Source organism: Callithrix jacchus, chromosome 21, assembly GCF_049354715.1.
Source record: "Callithrix jacchus isolate 240 chromosome 21, calJac240_pri, whole genome shotgun sequence".
Lineage (NCBI taxonomy): Eukaryota > Metazoa > Chordata > Mammalia > Primates > Cebidae > Callithrix > Callithrix jacchus.
The window spans coordinates 40,871,792-40,889,454 of NC_133522.1; the positions used below are offsets into that span (position 1 = coordinate 40,871,792).

At 45.0% G+C, this 17,663-nt stretch overlaps 1 protein-coding gene across 2 annotated transcripts in view; it reads right to left on the reverse strand.

Annotated features, from left to right (window-relative positions):
• RUNX1 (RUNX family transcription factor 1) overlaps positions 1 to 17,663 on the reverse strand; it is a 260,816-nt gene that overhangs the window by 40,223 nt on the left and 202,930 nt on the right. The window contains exon 7 of one of the 2 annotated variants that reach the window (XM_008986637.5): positions 6,642 to 6,833. The exons of the other annotated variant lie outside the window; for it this stretch is intronic. Within the exon in view, the coding sequence (XP_008984885.1) occupies positions 6,642 to 6,833 (192 nt within the window). The remainder of the gene's footprint in view (positions 1 to 6,641; positions 6,834 to 17,663) is intronic. 2 annotated transcript variants of the gene reach the window in all.

Below are 17,663 nucleotides of genomic sequence, written 5' to 3' on the forward strand. Positions count from 1 at the left end.
GTTAATGCTGGAAAGAGTTAAGACTTTTGGGACCACTGGGATGGAATAAATGCGTTTTTACAATGAGAAGCACATGAATTTGGGGAGGTCAGAAGTGGAAGGCCATGGCTTGAATGTGTCCTCCCAAAAGTTCCTATGTTGGAAACTTGGTTGCCATCATAGCGATGTTGAGAGGTGGGGCCTTTGGGAAGTGACTGAGTCATAAGGGCTCCATTCTCACGAATGAGGTAATGCTATCGTTGAGGGTGTAAGTTAGTTATCATGGAGGTTGCTTTGTTATAAAAGTGAGCTCTCTCACATATGCTCTCTTGCCCTTCCACCTATCTGCCATGGGATGTCTCTCACCAGATGATGGCACCATGCTCTTGGACTTCCCAGCCTCCAGAACTGTGAGGCAAATAAACTTATTTTCTTTATATATTACCCGTCTATAATACGTAAGACTAAGACAACTTGATATTATTGATGTTGATCATAACAGCTAACAGTTTTTGTGTGTTAACCATGGGCTGGCTCTAACGACCACTGCTTTGTTTCACAATGGTCCTGGGATCTGCTAGTATAATTAATTATTGCTCCCCTTTTGCAGATAAGAAAACCAAGGCTTTCAGAGGTTAAGTAACTTGCCAAAAGTCCCATAGTGAATGTGACAGAAACTAAGGCAGTTTGCCTGTTGAGCCCTCATTCTTCCTTAGCCACTACAGTCTGCTTTCTTGGCTATTAGATTCCCAGCTTAAACCTTCTGATATTTAGCAATTGATATCAAATAAATGTTCCAATTACACTTTGCTGAAACTATTATTCTTTCAAATGAAATCATTTAGTGCTTGGGTGTGCTGGCCTACATACTTACAAGCATAGGGGAAAGTTCAGAACATATTCAGTCTACAAAAGAAATATTTTATCATTAAGATCAAGCCCTACAGTGAACCTTTTTTCTTCTTCTAATGAGCAAGGGTGTCCACCAGGTACTAACATCATGCTCCTAAAAACATGGTCTAATCACCTTAAATGACATCCATGAAAATGTTTGGTCTGAAAATGAAGACCCACTATAATGTGGTTTATGATTACTACAGTGCCGACAGCTGACCGTATTGGTGGCTCTTTTGAAGGGCTGATTTATTAAGTACTTAGCTGTAAGGTGCTTGTAAATACATCACAAGTGTTTAAGTAGTGCTATTCAAGGGAGTACTGCATTGGTAACTATGTCTATCCATAAATAGAGCACAGAGAAAAAAATATAAGGTCGGGCTACCACTCTAAGCGTTGTCAAGTAACTCAAATGAGTGACTAGAAAGCAAGGATAACAGCCTAAGCCCAAAACTCAAGAAACAAAGGGCACAAGTAAACCAGGATGCAAAGGCCTTGGGCTTTTTTCTTAGAGAAGAAAACCAAGTTTTGCTTTTGCTCTATTCTTTTCTCCTTTTCTGAATATCCACAATGCAATTCCTTAGTTTGCATTTTCCAAACTTTCCTTAAATTCACACTTTATGTTGCACCAGCTAAGAACATAAAAATCAGTAACTGAGTTCTCAGTTCTGCTTTGAGAGTGCTTCTCATTCTATTAACTTATAACTTCACTGTCTGCTTAGGGAAAAGAGGGCAGGAGGCAGCTCGCACTCCACAAGCCAACAGAGGGCTCTACACCCTGCAGTCATCTCATTGGGTTTCCTTTTTTTCTCTCTCCCTTTTTTCCTTTAATTATTTTTATTTATTCATGTGAACACCTGATGCAGGCTTGTTTTCAGGGTAAGATCCTAATGCTGTAGACCTAGGAAGGCTTTCATACCCAAATACATCAAGTTAATAGTCATTTTTGAATAAAATAATTCACCTTTCTTGTTTATTAATTTCTCACACTCAGAATATGCTACTTTGTGTAACCATTAAATGATCATTTATAGATTTACATATGAGGATTTCTGGTGTTTGATTGTAGCCTCCACTTCCAAGGTAATCAAATAGCCCCTACCCGCTTTGATTTTATGCTTCAAATTGCTAGAAGAGTAAGAAGAGAGGGAAGGGGGGAGACAGAGAGAGAGAGAGAGAGAGAGATAGAGAGAGAGAGAGAGAGAGAGAGAGAGAGAGAGAGAGAGAGAGAGAGAGAGAGAGAGAGACAGGAAAGCAATGTAATGCACTTGGATATTTTATATCCAAGGCTGGAAAGAGCATTTATCTCCTCCTCCTACAGGAAGGTGGAAAGGTTTTCCTCCTTTTGTCTATCCAGATGATAAAGAGAGAATCAGACTGATTTAAATAACTCCATACAACTGAGAAACAGAGTCCATTCAATATCTCAGAGTTTTATAGACAGCCAGCAACACCAGAAGATAGTCTTTCCTAAGTAACTTTAATTTGGGGAGAAAATGATTAGCAAGACAAAAGTTACTTGGAATACTAAAAAAATCAGGAGATGATTTGAGAGGTCGGGGCCCCCCTTAGCCATATGGAACTCTCAAAATGAGGACGCACACTCATCAAAGTGGATCTATGTTGACCGGGTTTGGATGATAAGCACTTGGTCTCAATGGACTTCAAAAGTAGGAAGGTAAAGACCCCAGTAAGTCAACATAGTGGCTGGTGAGCCTTCTCCCTGCTTATTCACCCCTCTTTCACTCTTATTTAGAGATTCATTATTCTGAGTTTTCTTTTCTCCCAAACTTTATCAACAACTGCACATGTACCAAAGGAGATAGTTTATTAAGGTGCCCACCACAGAGCCTGGCCCCAAAGTTCTTCTTCTTCTTATCAACTTATAATAGAACCCGTTCAATATAGGACTGCCAAGTGAGTGAATAGCCCAGCACTTCTTCCACCTCTCCTCTGGTGACTGGGATTCTTCTCGACACTGGCCAGCCCTGTAGTAAATCGATCCTTGACCAAAGAGCGCATGCCCAGGGAACGGCCACCCCACCTGCATTGGCCTGGCACCCCAGAAGGTCTGGGTTTGTGTCCAATCACTTATAATCTTTGGATACTGGGTAACTTTTAACCTCGGAAGTTCGATTTCTCTGTTTATAAACCATACCAAAGGATTGTTGAGGGAATGGAATAATGTGTACAAATAACTGCCCCATGTCAAAATAGCTCACAACTGCTCCAGTCAGAGTCAAACCTTCTGCCTACGTGTTTATGGCAACCAACATGCAGAGCAACAGAACGGACTTCCTAGTTTATCTAGGTTTCAGTTTTCTGTACCAGCGTCTATTACTCCATCTTCATATTCCCGGAAAGGAGGGAATTACGACACCTTAAATGTGATACATCATATTTGGTCAATCAGGGGTGAAATTTTAAAATCACTTCCTTGGGTTGCCCAAAGCCATCTCTAGGTGGGAGTTGTGTCTGGACAGGCATTGGTACTACCAGCTCTAGAATCTTCCCTGTTCCATCTTTTGAAAGAAATTAAAAAGGGATTCTAAGATTTGATCGTAGAAGTTAACGATGGTATCTTAACTGGTGAAAATGTGTAGCTCAAGGCTACTCATGACAAAATGGCTTTCTTTTTTTTTTTTTTTGAGACGGAGTTTCACTCTTGTTTACCCAGACTGGAGTGCAATGGTGCGATCTCGGCTCACTGTAACCTCCGCCTCCTGGGTTCAGACAATTCTCCTGCCTCAGCCTCCTGAGTAGCTGGGATTACAGGCACGCGCCACTATGCCCAGCTAATTTTTTTTGTTGTTGTATTTTTAGTAGAGACGGGGTTTCACCATGTTGACCGGGATGGTCTCGATCTGTTGACATCGTGATCCACCCGCCTCGGCCTCCCAAAGTGCTGGGATTACAGGCGTGAGCCACCACGCCCGGCCCCCGAAATGGCTTTCTATTCAATTATAAAAGCGGGTAAAATAGGAAGTTGAAATAAACCTCAGCCCTTCAATAGTTAAGACCTCAATAAATAAACCGTGGTGTAGTGGCATGGCAACCTGTACTGTGCTTCAGATCATTTGAGATGTCTGTTTTGAGTGACCCTCCAGCACATGTGATTCTAGGTAAGTATTGGTGCTATTCTATATCAGTGTTTTCTTGCTGACAGAGTTAGAGGAGCTGGCATAACTCTTCCAGTAAAGTCCTAGCAAGGTACGGTTCCTGAGCCTCTGCATAAATCCCAGCAAGCTCTCCAAGCCCCCAGTTACTGACATTTCTGCAAAACTGGCAAACATTCACGCATCTGGACAGCACTGCTGTAGAACTGCTCTGACAACTTGGATATTTTTCTTAAAACTACCACTGCCATTTCAAAGGGAGCCATAAACACATGCTCTATTTCTTAAAGTATCTTCATAAATACAGAAACTTCAGGGCTAAGCCTGGAAAATAAGCATTTTCCTCCATGTCAAGAACAAACTGAAGGTCTTGGCTGACCAAGACTTGCATATTATGCCTGTTAACTTTCCAATTTCAAGAGAAAAAGCCCAGGGGTCTATTCAAAACATGATTAGTATAAAACAGCATTTTCTTATAGGAAAGAAAGAACGAAAGAAAAAGTCGTTTCACATGAAAATATTCTGGATGCTTATTTTTTAAAAGTTGTTCCTACAATTTTACAAGTCAAGTACTGAATATCGAATTCATATTTTGGAAAGAAACAACCCCAGCAATATAGTTCACACATTCTTGAGAGTAGCAACCAAGCCCCTAGGGAACCCTAAAATCGAGTCATGATTTCTTAAATGTTACAGAAATGAAACATTTTCAAAAGGAAAAAAAAAGGGGTGATGCTTGGTGTTAAACCTGATACTCTGCTTAGCATACAGGACTCCAAAGAGCTGATGAGTGCCCGCTGCAGAGTCCATAATAATGCTTTCGCCCAGCAGCTTCAGAGGATGAGAATTCAATGTGCAATTGCCCCCATTTTTTTCTTCTTTTAGTAAAGAGGCATATCTGATGAAGAAGGAAATCAGATTAGATTCCCTTGTCAGCAAAAGACAGGGCAACTCAGTGGTGACAATTTCAATTTTCCCTCATGTGGCTGAATTTTCCATTGCCTTTAAAAATGCTTAAGACTTTTTGTTTCTATATCAGCAGTAAAAGGCAATCCGTTCATCAACCTAGTAATACAAATGGCCAGTTATGCAATGAGAAACTAAGAAAACAGAGGCTTCCTTTGGATTTTACACACGAGTGGCTGATGTGAATTCGTTTACTGAAGATGAGGTGAATTAGTGTAAATGAACTTAAAGGCAAGATGAAAGAATCTGCTTTATAGTTGTACCCTCTTTGGAAACAAGGTATTGTTTCACTCCAAGCCCATCTCGCTTACTTAACAAATGGTAATTTGACCTAATTTACCATCTACACTTGTACTTTGGAATTTAAAAAAATCAATGTATACATTTTAAATCATTATTTATAATTATTATGTAGTTGGAAACCAATTGTCTCATGGGTCCTCTTCCTAAATACATCTAAATGAATCTATCGATGAGAGGCAGCCCCCGAAAACATCAAGCTTTAGGTTTCTTTCTGTTTGTTTACAAAAGGGCTACTCCACAGGCCACTTAGCTGTGTGCATAGTCTCTTCTGGGAAGATTTATCTGGAAACTTTCCAATGAAGTCAAAGAACCTCCCCAGAAACCTAACGGTGAGAGCTAATGGCGTGGGCGGTCAAGCTCTGTGGGAGACACTGGGGATGCCTTTTGAGAACCCATGTTTTCACCCAAAAAGAGAACTAGCCTGGAAACTCAAAGGGACAGATGACACTTATACACCCCACAGTACAACTCGCATACAGAAAATTCCCGGGGAAGCTAATTCCTGCTGTCCGAGAGGGGCAAGGAGCCACCACATCTGCTGCTGGCCACCTGCCCTTTTCTCCAGATGTGTTGCTTATCTGTTCCTTAACAAGCCTGCTACTTGGAGAAAGAACTATTACTGTAAACCATATCACATACAGCTGCATCCTGCATGGCACAGAGAAAAGTCTGCATTTTGGATTTTTGAAACGGTATCACAGAGCAAACAGTCATTGACGTCAGAGGTTCTATAGTGTAAATGAACTTCTTGTATTATCTAATTTGGCGCAGTGGGCCCGAGGCAATTACTGCATTTTACAGTGCTTTTGGAATTGCCAGCTCGCCCCATGGGATGGGGGACCTGCATTCGATATTGATTTGCAAATGAGACTCTTGATGTGATGGCATCCATACATTTCTATTTCTTAATAATAAAAAAGTTAGATACAAATTCCACAAATAATCTGGCCATAAAAAGAACCTGAAACATCCCCATCTTCACCTTGCTTGACGTGTGTGTGTGTGTGTGTGTGTGTGTGTGTGTGTTCAAGCCTAATGGGTAGGTAAAAAAATAGCATAGCCAAAGCTAACTCTTAAAAAATTCAAGAGAGCTATCTATCCAATATGGATATCCACACCCAGAGCTCCGGCATATCCTCTGCAGCCATGCTTCTCCTTGTGGGGATCTGGTTACAATGCAGATGTGACTCAGTGGGCCTGAGCTGGGGCCCAAGACTCTGCATTTCTAACAGCTCCCAGGTGGTGCTGTTGGTTTGAGGCCTCTCGCTCAGCATCAAGGGGAAAATCCCAGTTGGTCTGGGAGGGTTTTTGCACACGAGATTTGACTGTGGGTGGTGGCCCAGGTGCAGGAAAGGCGGGCAGTGGGCTCCGTCTGGTACTTACCCTGCATCTGACTCTGAGGCTGAGGGTTAAAGGCAGTGGAGTGGTTCAGGGAGGCACGAGGGTTGGGCGTGGGGGCTGGGTGGTGTGGGCTGACCCTCATGGCTGTGCGCCGCAGCTGCTCCAGTTCACTGAGCCGCTCGGAAAAGGACAAGCTCCCAGGCTTGGGCTGATCATCTAGTTTCTGCCGATGTCCTATTGTGGGGAGCAGGGAGGGGAGGGGATGGGAAGAGGGAAGGGAGGCAGGGAAGGAGGGAGGGAAGAGATCAGAAAATGTATTGTGGATTTCCTAAAATTGGGGCTTTGCTTGTCTTTCCCCTCTCTCTTCCCTCACCCCAACAGAGACTCGCTAGAGATCTGCCCATTGGGCTAGCTGCCAGTGGGAATTTAGGGCCACTGTCCTCTCAGCAGAATGGGCCCCCTTTCACCACCCTGGCCACAGAGTGCTACCCCAGTCTGGGCCTCAGCACCCTCCCCAACCCTCTACACCAACTTCCACTGGGCAGAACTCAGGGAGATATAGAGCTTGGTGGTGGTGATGATGCCAGGAGGGAAAGAGGTGCATTAATTGTTGGCACATGAGCACATGCCAGGGGCTACGCTGTGGCAGCCAGGAAAGGTGGTCTCCCACGGGCATCAGAACGGCTGTTCCTTACTGCAAACCCAACCACGTGCAAGTTTTAGAGGCAGCAAAGTGGGCCCTGGAGCTTAGTGGCAGGGCCCCCTCCAAGAGGAAATGAGGCATGGCTGCAAACCCACAGCCCCTGGGGAGGTCATATTTCCAGGTACACACAGGGCATCCTCAGCCCCTCTCCCTCTCCCTCTCCCTCTTCTCCTCACAGGCTTTTCACAAGCATTCCTTCTTCCCTGAAGCTGACTCCCCTCTGTACCCCTGAGAAAAAGTTGACAGGAAGGCCTCGCCTGTGACTTGTCCAATATTCCCAACAGAATAGACCCACAGGAGCCCAGAGGTAGCTGCAGCCCATCTGGAGAGTGGGAGAGCTCAGGACTCCAGGGTAGGATGGTGGGTCCCTCAGTGTCTATATAGATAGCAAGTGTCCTCATCATGCTCTTCACCAAAACAACTATCACCAGGAAGCAGCAAGCAGAGGCCACTTACAGGGGACTGGGGCCTACAGTTCTCTCAAGATGTCCTTAAACCAGAGTCAGTCCTGTCAAGCAGAGCTGAGGGTCCAAGGTAGGGATGTAGCTGTAGGAGGCCTGAGCCATTTACTTCTAAGTGAATGGCTCAGGCCTCCTACAGCTGCTTCCTCAGCCCTGTGGTTCCAATAAAGAGTCCTTGATCAATTGCACAACCTGTTCCCTATTGTCAAGTGGCCTCAAAGCCAGGTTGAGAAGCAGCCTGCCCACTGCCCCCATAAAGTGCTCTTTCCCATGCCCTCACCCAATCCTAGACTAGAAAGAGGTCCCCTTGATTCCACTCCCGTGGCCTGGAATAAGAGTGGGCCACGAGAAGTGCACTGTAGTCCAGCTCCCGATGGCCACGATTATAAAATTAAATGGTATAACTTGCACGATGGCTGCAAATCTCCAGGCCTGGCCATTTCTTCCTGCTGCCAGGCCCCTTGGCACAGTTGACACTGTCTCAAATTCCAGACCAGAAAAAAGGGCCCACTATAATGCAGTGATTTTATCATTAACAAGACCTGTTTGGCTCCAAAATGAGGAAAAGTACTTAAGCATAATATTTGTGTAGTTCAAATGCAATGCTCCCTTTTGTCATGTGTCACCAAGGCAAATCTGGACTCTGATTCAGCTCCAGCCCACAACACAGGACTTGAATGCAAACAGCCTGAGTCACACAGGCTCAGCAACACATGTGGGAGGCCTCTTCTGGTATTTTAAGCACCAGCTTTGTGGATGAAAGGCCATGGGGCCAGGTCCTGAGCAACCGTCATCATTTCTTTCGCTCAGAAGTATGAAAATGTCTTTTTCTACAACGCTCTGTGTTGGTCAGTCACGGTGTGATTCAGTGCCTCTGGATGAAGCCTTCCTAGCTCCTCCCTCCTCTTATCTCCACCATAGAGAGTTGACTTCCTGACGATCAAACTGAAAAATCTGCAGTTTTCTTGCAGAAAAACAAACGATTCCAATGGAACACCCATTCGAAACATAATAACTCAGCCCTTTGCGGTGGCTCATGCCTGTAATCCTAGCACTTTGGGAGGCCGAGGTGGGCGGATCACAAGGTCCGGAGATAGAGACCATCTTGGCTAACATGGTGAAACACCATCTCTACTAAAAATACAAAAGATTGGCCAGGTGTGGTGGCAGGTGCCTGTAGTCCCAGCTACTCAGGAGGCTGAGGCAGGAGAATCACTTTAACCTGGGAGGCAGAGCATGCAGTGAGCCGAGATGGTGCCACTGCACTCCGACCTGGGCAACAGAACGAGACTCCATCTCAAAAAACAAAAAAACAAAAAAAACTTCAGCCTTTTAACTGCCTACCACAGTCTAATGCCTGGCATTATGAGTTGGGAAAATAAGAAGGCAGGAAAAATTATTGTAGAGACCTGCCTCAGAAAGAATGCCAGTTGGCAAAGCCTGCCAGCGGGTTTTGTACTGATTTCAAAACTTCACATTCCTTGGGCACTTAGTGGCATTTTTGAAGAACACTGTGTCAAGGACAGTGGGTAACCCAGGGAAGGGATGTGAGTGAGGTCATTCTGAATACATGGCACTTGGTGTGGTAGAGTCTACAGCCAGTCTTGGAAGAAAGACTCTTGCCTGTTGTGTCTCTCTTAGCCACCAAGCGTGGGGACCTGTGCCATGAAGACACCCAACAGGAATCATCATTTCAAGTAAAAGTCCTGTGACCAGGCACAACGTGAGTTTGTTTCTTTGCTTTTTGTTTTAATTAGTACTGCCCCATTACTATATACTTAGAAATAAGAGCTTTAACTTGTGAGCAATTTCTATACCAGCTGACACCTGCCAAAATCGCAGTCATTTACAGAGATTAACTGATGACTCTCTGCTTTAGCAGAAGTGTTCAGGCATAATTCTGAGAGAAAGCAATTCTTCACTCTAAGCTATTTTCTAAGCTCTGGGAGTCTCAGGGCTGAGTTTAATGCTGGAGGATGGGGGAAGAGCCCATTCCACTCTTCCCACGTGTGTGTTCTTGGGAATAAGTAGGAACGTTATCGCCTTGGTAGGGGTCTTGACCCTCAGGCTCACCACGATGCTGGAGAGTTGTAACACCAAGGCACAGGGGAAATGAGAAGCATTATCATCTTCAAGGTGTGGTTTGGATGCACTTATAAGCTAGATCAAAGGAACACCTAATTCTTACTTTCTGAAACCATCAGACTTCACGTGCTAAATAGCAATATTTTGCAAGAAATATAGGAACTTCCGATATAAACTTTCAAGCTGGAGAAAATGAATACTTTATGTCTCCAGTTTCCTGCGTCTGTGTTCAATTAAAAGGCCCATTTGCCCCCTGAATTTTAATAGAGGAGTATGGTAAATGTCTACTATCCAATTCACTTCTCTTTTTTCTCACTGAGTCCTGGGCTTTAGACGGCAACAGGGAATTCAGCCCTGGGTAAAGCCCTCAGGTAGAATCGGGAGGCAGCTCTGAACACCTGCATGCTGGCAGCCTGGCTTCTTCAGCATGTTTGGAGTCAACGGTGAATGTTTACAGGGTAGTGCTTAAAGTAGTGGGCACATCAAGATTTCACACTGGGACGTCTTAATCTTAAGCAGAGTTGAAAAGGATCCTATTGGGAGGCCGAGGCGGGTGGATCACGAGGTCAAGAGATCGAGACCATCCTGGTCAACATGGTGAAACACCGTCTCTACTAAAAATATGAAAAATTAGCTGGGCACGGTGGTGTGTGCCTGTAATCCCAGCTACTCAGGAGGCTGAGGCAGGAGAATTGCCTGAACCCAGGAGGCGGAGGTTATGGTGAGTCGAGATCGCGCCATTGCACTCCAGCCTGGGTAACAAGAGCGAAACTCCGTCCCACCCCCCCCAAAAAAAGAAAAGGATCCTACATTCTTCTATTACCATTTTGTCATTTTTGAAAAAATAAAGTACATGTATAGAATTTTATTATGTATGCAGGGTCATAAAAATCCAAAAAAAGGGGAAAGGTTTACATAATAAAAATAAGTCAATTCCCTTTGCTAAATTTTACTTTACTCCAAAGGCGTTCCTGCTGTTTTCTGGGTTGGCTGCTGACTAGGGCATCCTTAAATGTTATGGATTTGTGATGGAGAATGAGACAAACTAAGCAGGTATGCATATCTCATTAACAACAGAACTGCCTTCTTCAAGACACCATTGTGATCTGTGGCTGTAAATAACAGAAATATAACGTATAATCTTTAATTAAAGAAACCAGATAAGGTTAAATGGCCACCATTTCTTGGAAAATTTTGGTTAGAGAGAGTAAAGAATTTTGTGGCAGTCAACAACATGCTAATCTATGTTTCTCATAAGGGTTTACTAGTTTTCCTGATAGATTCTCAGCAGAAAAATGAGGAGGGTATCTCTCAGAAGACTGTCATCATGAGCAGCTGAGCAAAATCTATGCAAAAGCATAATACTGAAAAGATATATATATATATATATATATATATATATATATATATATATATATCTGTGTGTGCGTGTGTGTGTGTGTGTGTATAATTGTGGGTCTTCTAAAAGAATATTAGACTTTTATATAGTCAATTTTAAAAGGGTATCAGAAGATGTTGGCCAGTCAATTAGATACTCACTGCATGAATCTGAAATCTGAATATAAAAATATAGTTTTCTTTCTTTGGTTTTCTACTGTTTTATGACTTATGGAAAATAATCAATGTACGTAGAGAAGAGCTTACTTTTTCTGGTATCGCGGTCTAACTTTTAGTTTGCAGGGTCATTAGGATTTCAAAGTGACAGTCCTGAATGTCACCCTCCCTTGAAGCCCCTTGCAGGCGATGAAATAAACCTCCCTAATTGCAAACCGAACCATCTTCTGGCTAATTTAATGTTGGGAAATATTGTTCAATATTATATACCATATGTATATTATAAATGTTATATAAAATATCTAATGGTATAGAGTATGTCAATATATATTCTAATTCATATGAGATATGCATGCTTACATATTGTCCAATGCTGCATAAACATGGGTAGCCTCACTTTCCCCCACCCCAATTTCTTCTCATATCAGTAAACTAAGAGAATGCCACAAAGTTAGAGTTCTTCAGAACTGGAGAAGGGCCAGAGAAATCAGCCTTGGTTTTTAACTAATATGTGGAAAGTGAGGTTCAGAGAGGTTATGCCATTTGTCCAATCTCACACAGCCAGTTACAGGAAGAGGGCAGGTCTGAAAATACACACACTCTCAACACCCATCGACACACACACACACTCAGGACGCACACACAGTGCACCTAGAAATACACATTTCTGTGAATCCAAAGTGAACAGAGTGGAGAGGCACACAATGCTGCATGGTTTTAGATCTCAGAGACACAAAAGCACTTGAACTTTTGCATTCTGCCTTGACCATCTCACTCTGCTTCCTGTGTGTGTGCAGAATCAGAAGACAGCCCCTACCACACTGTGACCTGCAGGCTGTGGGCTATGTTTCTTTCACATGCTTGAGTGGGCAGTGGAATTACCTGGACATTCTGGCTTGGTAGGTTGGTTTAGGGTGAAGGGTCTGAGAATTTGGATTTCTAATAATGTCGCAGGAGACGCTGAGGCTGCCGATACAGGGAGCACACTGGGAATATCTGCACCAGAGGGAGAGCTCCTCCTGGAACTCAAGCTTCTAATGTGCATTACTATTTCCCTTCTCCTACCTGCTTCTGATTTGCTGTGTGCTGGGGAAAAAAACATGTGAACTAAATATGCCTGAATTGTGTTTAAACTGTGCTCATGAGCACCGACTGATGGCCTCCTTTTGGTGATAATTATTTGGTGGTCTTCTCATTTTTTAAATTCTTCCATATGTACAGAGTGACTGAAAATGCCCAAACTCTGCCCTGCAGATAGGCAGGTATGTGACTGTCTCTGTCTCCCACAATAACATTCTATTAGAGTCACTGCCATGATAATCAGTCTGATTGGGAAGGTGAACCCCAAATTTTCAAGTAAGAAGTAACTTCTGCTGTGCCATCTATGGAAGACTTTGGGAAATGGCAGGGAAGGGTTACATGGAACCTTTAGTGCATTCCACAAATGCAGCAGTTAAGATCTCTGAGTGCCTACAGAACCAGGTGTTAATGCAGAGGCCACAATCCTCCTCCCCTCTAGAGAAACACCATGGCCCCAGGGCAATGTGAATGCCAGCATGGGTGTTAAGAATTCTCTATTCTAAATCTCCTTTTCTACCAAACTTTGCTGTGGACAAGAGCAAGTCTCTTCATCACTGAGACTCCATATCTCGAAGCCTGGAATTAAGAGACTAAGAAGGATTATTCCAAGGGACTCTAAAAGCATCCATAACAATTACATTTGCTGCGATTATCTACTCAACCGGTTCTTTTCGGATGGCTCTAAGCAAGGTCTTTCTTGAACAACTTGGAATGAGGTTACAACTTTCCAAGTTTTCCCTTTGTCTTTTCTCAGGCAGACACCTGGCCTCCGGGAGCCAGTGCCAAGTCTATCAGGTTGGTCTCAGAGCTCTGTCTTGATCCCCACCAGGCCTCCCAGCCTGGGATCCCACCTGGCCTGCTCTACCTTTCCCTGTGCTGGTGGTCAGCAGCTTTGCACGAAGTATACTAAGAATTCATTCTCCCTCCACATCTAGCTGTTTCATCAACGACCTTTTGGACAGTTAGTTATGAGTGACCTTGGACTTTAGTGTTCAAAGGTGCTCTACTCTCTCCCTGAAGCCTTCACAGAGCCTTTTTCATGCTACCCTACTGACTAGGACATTCCATTCTGCTCTCGCCCCTCCCCGTCTATGATCCCAAGGCTGGGTCCAGAGGGAGTGGGACATTAAGCCCACCTTGAAATTTACTAGGAAGTTGTCAGAGGCAGCACCTGGGAAGAAATCCACTCTGTGGACACTCAACCAGGCTCTCATTTCCCAGCTTCTTGTCTGGGCTGGAAAATGAGGATCCTTTTGGCCTGAATGCCCCTCTTTTCCATCAGTGGCAGGAGGCACATAAGTCCTATACGAGGACCGGTTACCCATCCGCCCATACTCCCTGTGCAGGCCCCTGTTCCTCTAGCTCATGCCCCTCAGCCTTCTACAGGTGGATGAATCCTGGCAAGTCCCTTATGATGCCCTACTTCCTAGGAACCCCTTCTACCCACTCAGGGGTTTCTAGAGAGGTGATGCTTTAGCCCCAGAGAATCACAGCAGGGACAGCAGAGCCTTTGGCTGGGAAGAGCTTTTGTGCTCTTGTGGGTGGTAACAGGAAAGCAAGCGCCCACTGGGTCTACCTGTGCACGGGCTTTCCTACTCTGTGTCTACCTGTGCACGGCCTTTCCTACTCTGGGTCTACCTGTGCACGGCCTTTCCTACTCTGGGCCTTCCCAACCATGGTCCTACAGTGGCCTCTCAGGTGACATAAAGTACAGGTTTTGAGGTCAGGTGGCATTTTGCTAAGCCTGCTTCCAAATGCTTCCTACTTGAAACTAGAAGGCAGATGGGTTGAGCTCCCCTCTGTGCTCTGGCAGCACTGGCCACCTCGCTCTTGCTCCCATGTCACTGGCCTGGGCCTTTGCACTTGCTGTTTTCTCTGCTCAGGAAGCTCTTTCCTGAGATTCCTGTGGATCTCACCCCCCATCCTTCAAGTATTTGCTAAAATGTCATCTTCTCCCGAGGAGTTCCTGGAGACCCGCTTTTAAGTTGTAGACTCTCCCCCATCTAGCCAATCCCTTGCTGTTTGGCTTAGGTTTTCTCTACGGTACATATTAATGTTACTCAGGGTCTGTCTGAACCTGCGGGACTGTAAGGTCTACGAGGACAGGGACTTTTCTTTTCTTTCTTTTTTTTTTTTTTTGAGAGAGAGTCTCTGTTGCCCAGGCTGGAGTGCAATGGCACGATCTCGGCTCACTGCAACCTCTGCCTCCTTGGTTCAAGCGATTCTCCTGCCTGAGCTTCCTGAGTAGCTGGGATTACAGGCGCCAGCCACTATGCCTGGCTAATTTTTGTATTTTTAGTAGAGACAAGGTTTCTTCATGCTGGCCAGCCTGGTGTCTCAAACTCTCAATCTGAGGTGATCTGCCTGCCTCAGACTCCCAAAGTGCTGGGATTACAGGCATGAGCCACCATGCCCGGCCAAGGACAGGGATTTCTTTTTTTTTTTTTTTGAGACGGAGTTTTGCTCTTGTTACCCAGACTGGAGTGCAATGGCACGATCTTGGCTCACTGCTACCTCCGCCTTCTGGGTTCAAGCAATTCTCCTGCCTCAGCCTCCCGAGTAGCTGGGACTACAGGCGCGCACAACCATGCCCAGCTAATTTTTGTATTTTTAGTAGAGACGGGGTTTCACCATGTTGACCAGGATGGTCTCGATCTCTTGACCTCACGATCCACCCGCCTCGGCCTCCCAAAGTGCTGGGATTACAGGCTTGAGCCACCGCACCTGGCCAAGGACAGGGATTTCATACTTTTTCTGCACAGCCAGTCTTCAGCACCTACAAAAACATCTGGAGCCTAGTAGGCTCACTAAATGTTGGCTGAATGAACGAACGAGTACTCAGGTCTTTTGTGACTGGTGTCATGTAATCGCCCTCCACTAGGTTGTGGGAAACTAGAACTCGTTTCAGGCAAAGGAAGTCGGCATTAAAGTTTTCAGCTGAAATGTAACGACAGAGAAACTTCCTGTTGAGAAAAAACATAACTGAGCATATGAAGTTTCATGGAGAATCGTCTCATTAGAGTTAAATCAGGCTGGGTGTGGTGGTTCACACTTGTGATTCTAGCACACTGGGAAGCTGACAGTCAGGTCACTTGAGATCAGGAGTTCAAGGTCAGCCTGGCCAACATCATGAAACCCCATCTCCACTAAAAATAGAAAAAAATTCCTGTAGTCCCAGCTACTGGGGAGGCTGAGGCAGGAGAATCTCTTGAACCCAGAAGGTAGAGACTGCAGTAAGCCGAGATCGCTCCACTGCACTCCAGCCTAGGTGACAGAGTGAGATTCTGTCTCAAAAAAAAAAAAAATCAGTCAGGAAAACTCATTTGTTTCATAGTAAAGCAAAGTACACCAGCTTCTCTTGTTTCTTTGCAGTGAGTATCCTCTCAAACATGCACACACATACAAAAACACATGGACACACCATGCACATAATATACACATACAGACATGCATGGACAAACATACACATGGACACAGACATACACATAAAAACATATAGATACACATGGACACACACAGATGCATGTACACACATACAGACACACATGGACACATACACACATATACAGACATGCACATAAACACACACAGACACACACAGACACCTGAACACACAGAGACATACAATACACATGTGGATACACAAATATAAATACACCCAGACACACATGTACATATGTCACACAGACGTACATTAGTACATGCACAGACACACATACTGACACACAGGGGCAGATACATATAAACACACACATACATGTATCACACAAGGACACACAGAGGCATAAACACATACAGACATGGAGACATACACATACAAACATACACACATACTGACATACACACACATACACATACATAGATATACATCCATCACACATCCATTCGTCCACTCACACACAGCCCGTTCCATGATCACCCAGAATATGGGCCAAGACAAGTGTAGCAAGCAATTGTCAATGGAGAAGAAAGGCTGGCCAAGGCCAAGGCAAGGTCAACAACCAACACAGCTTCAAGCCAGAGACGCACACAGACCTGCCCCCTCACACCCTCCCTGCCCAAGACTTAAGGGACAAAAACCCAAACAAAACTCGGTTCCCTGAGTCCAGGGCTCATCGCCACAGGCAGTAGAGTTTTTCACCCACTCACACGAGCCCTTGGAGACTTGGGCCTCTCCTTAAAGCAGAACACTCAAAATCTAAATCTGCCATCCCTGGTTGCCAGGGCTCACTGTCCATTTCTGTCTGGTGCCTAAGGAGGTAACTTGAGCTCAGGGCAGAGAAGCTGCCTGCTGGCTTTTGCTCTTGACCAGAGGTAGCCCTGTGTGGGGGACGTAGAGGCAGCTTCCTAAGAGGGGTGCAGAAAGCTTGCAAGTTCAAGGTTTGTTTCAAGGTTTGTCTTCTGCCAGCCTATAATCCCAACTATTAGCAACCCTCCCTGGCTTAAGGTCTTATCTGAAGGAAACCCCCGGTTACAGTGTAACTGAAAGTAACCAGAGAGTGATAACCACTAGTGACAAGCGACATGGATGTGCTGATCAGAGTAGCTCCTGCCCGAGGACAGATCCTAAACAGAAGGCGACTGCAGAAGGGAAAGGAAGTGTTGGTGGCACACTGTGGAGAGATGAGCAATGACTCACAGAACACTCCTTGGAGCTTGAACCTGGCTCTGGAGTTCAGGGCACAGGCAGGGCTAGCCCTGGCATGGACAGGCAAGACCTAGGGGCCAGGAGGATAAGATCTCGGAGGCCCCCACACACTGCCTGTGTGAGTGTGTCACCAGCACTGCAGCTCTCCACATTGGCCTCCTAACCTCCCTGCAGGAGTCTCTGTTGCCCTCCTGCAGCAGCAGATGTCATGCACAACTGGCAGACACTGAGCATGTTTGGAAAGGACCCTTCCAAGGCTGGCCCTCTATCAATGCTGGACAAATGAACGAATGACTGAGTGATTGAACGAATGAATGAATGAGTGAGCCCCTTTCCTGGACTAGACGTTTTCTGGAATGCTCACCCAGCAGCGTGCAGGATGATCTCTCCTCCTCTGCACTTCTAAAAAGAAGGAAGGAAATTCCATTTCTTTGTCTTTTTTTTTGATATGGGGTCTTTGTCTCCCAGGCTGGAGTGCAGTGGCACAATCTCAGCTCACTGCAACCTCCGCCTCCCAGGTTCAACCAATTCTC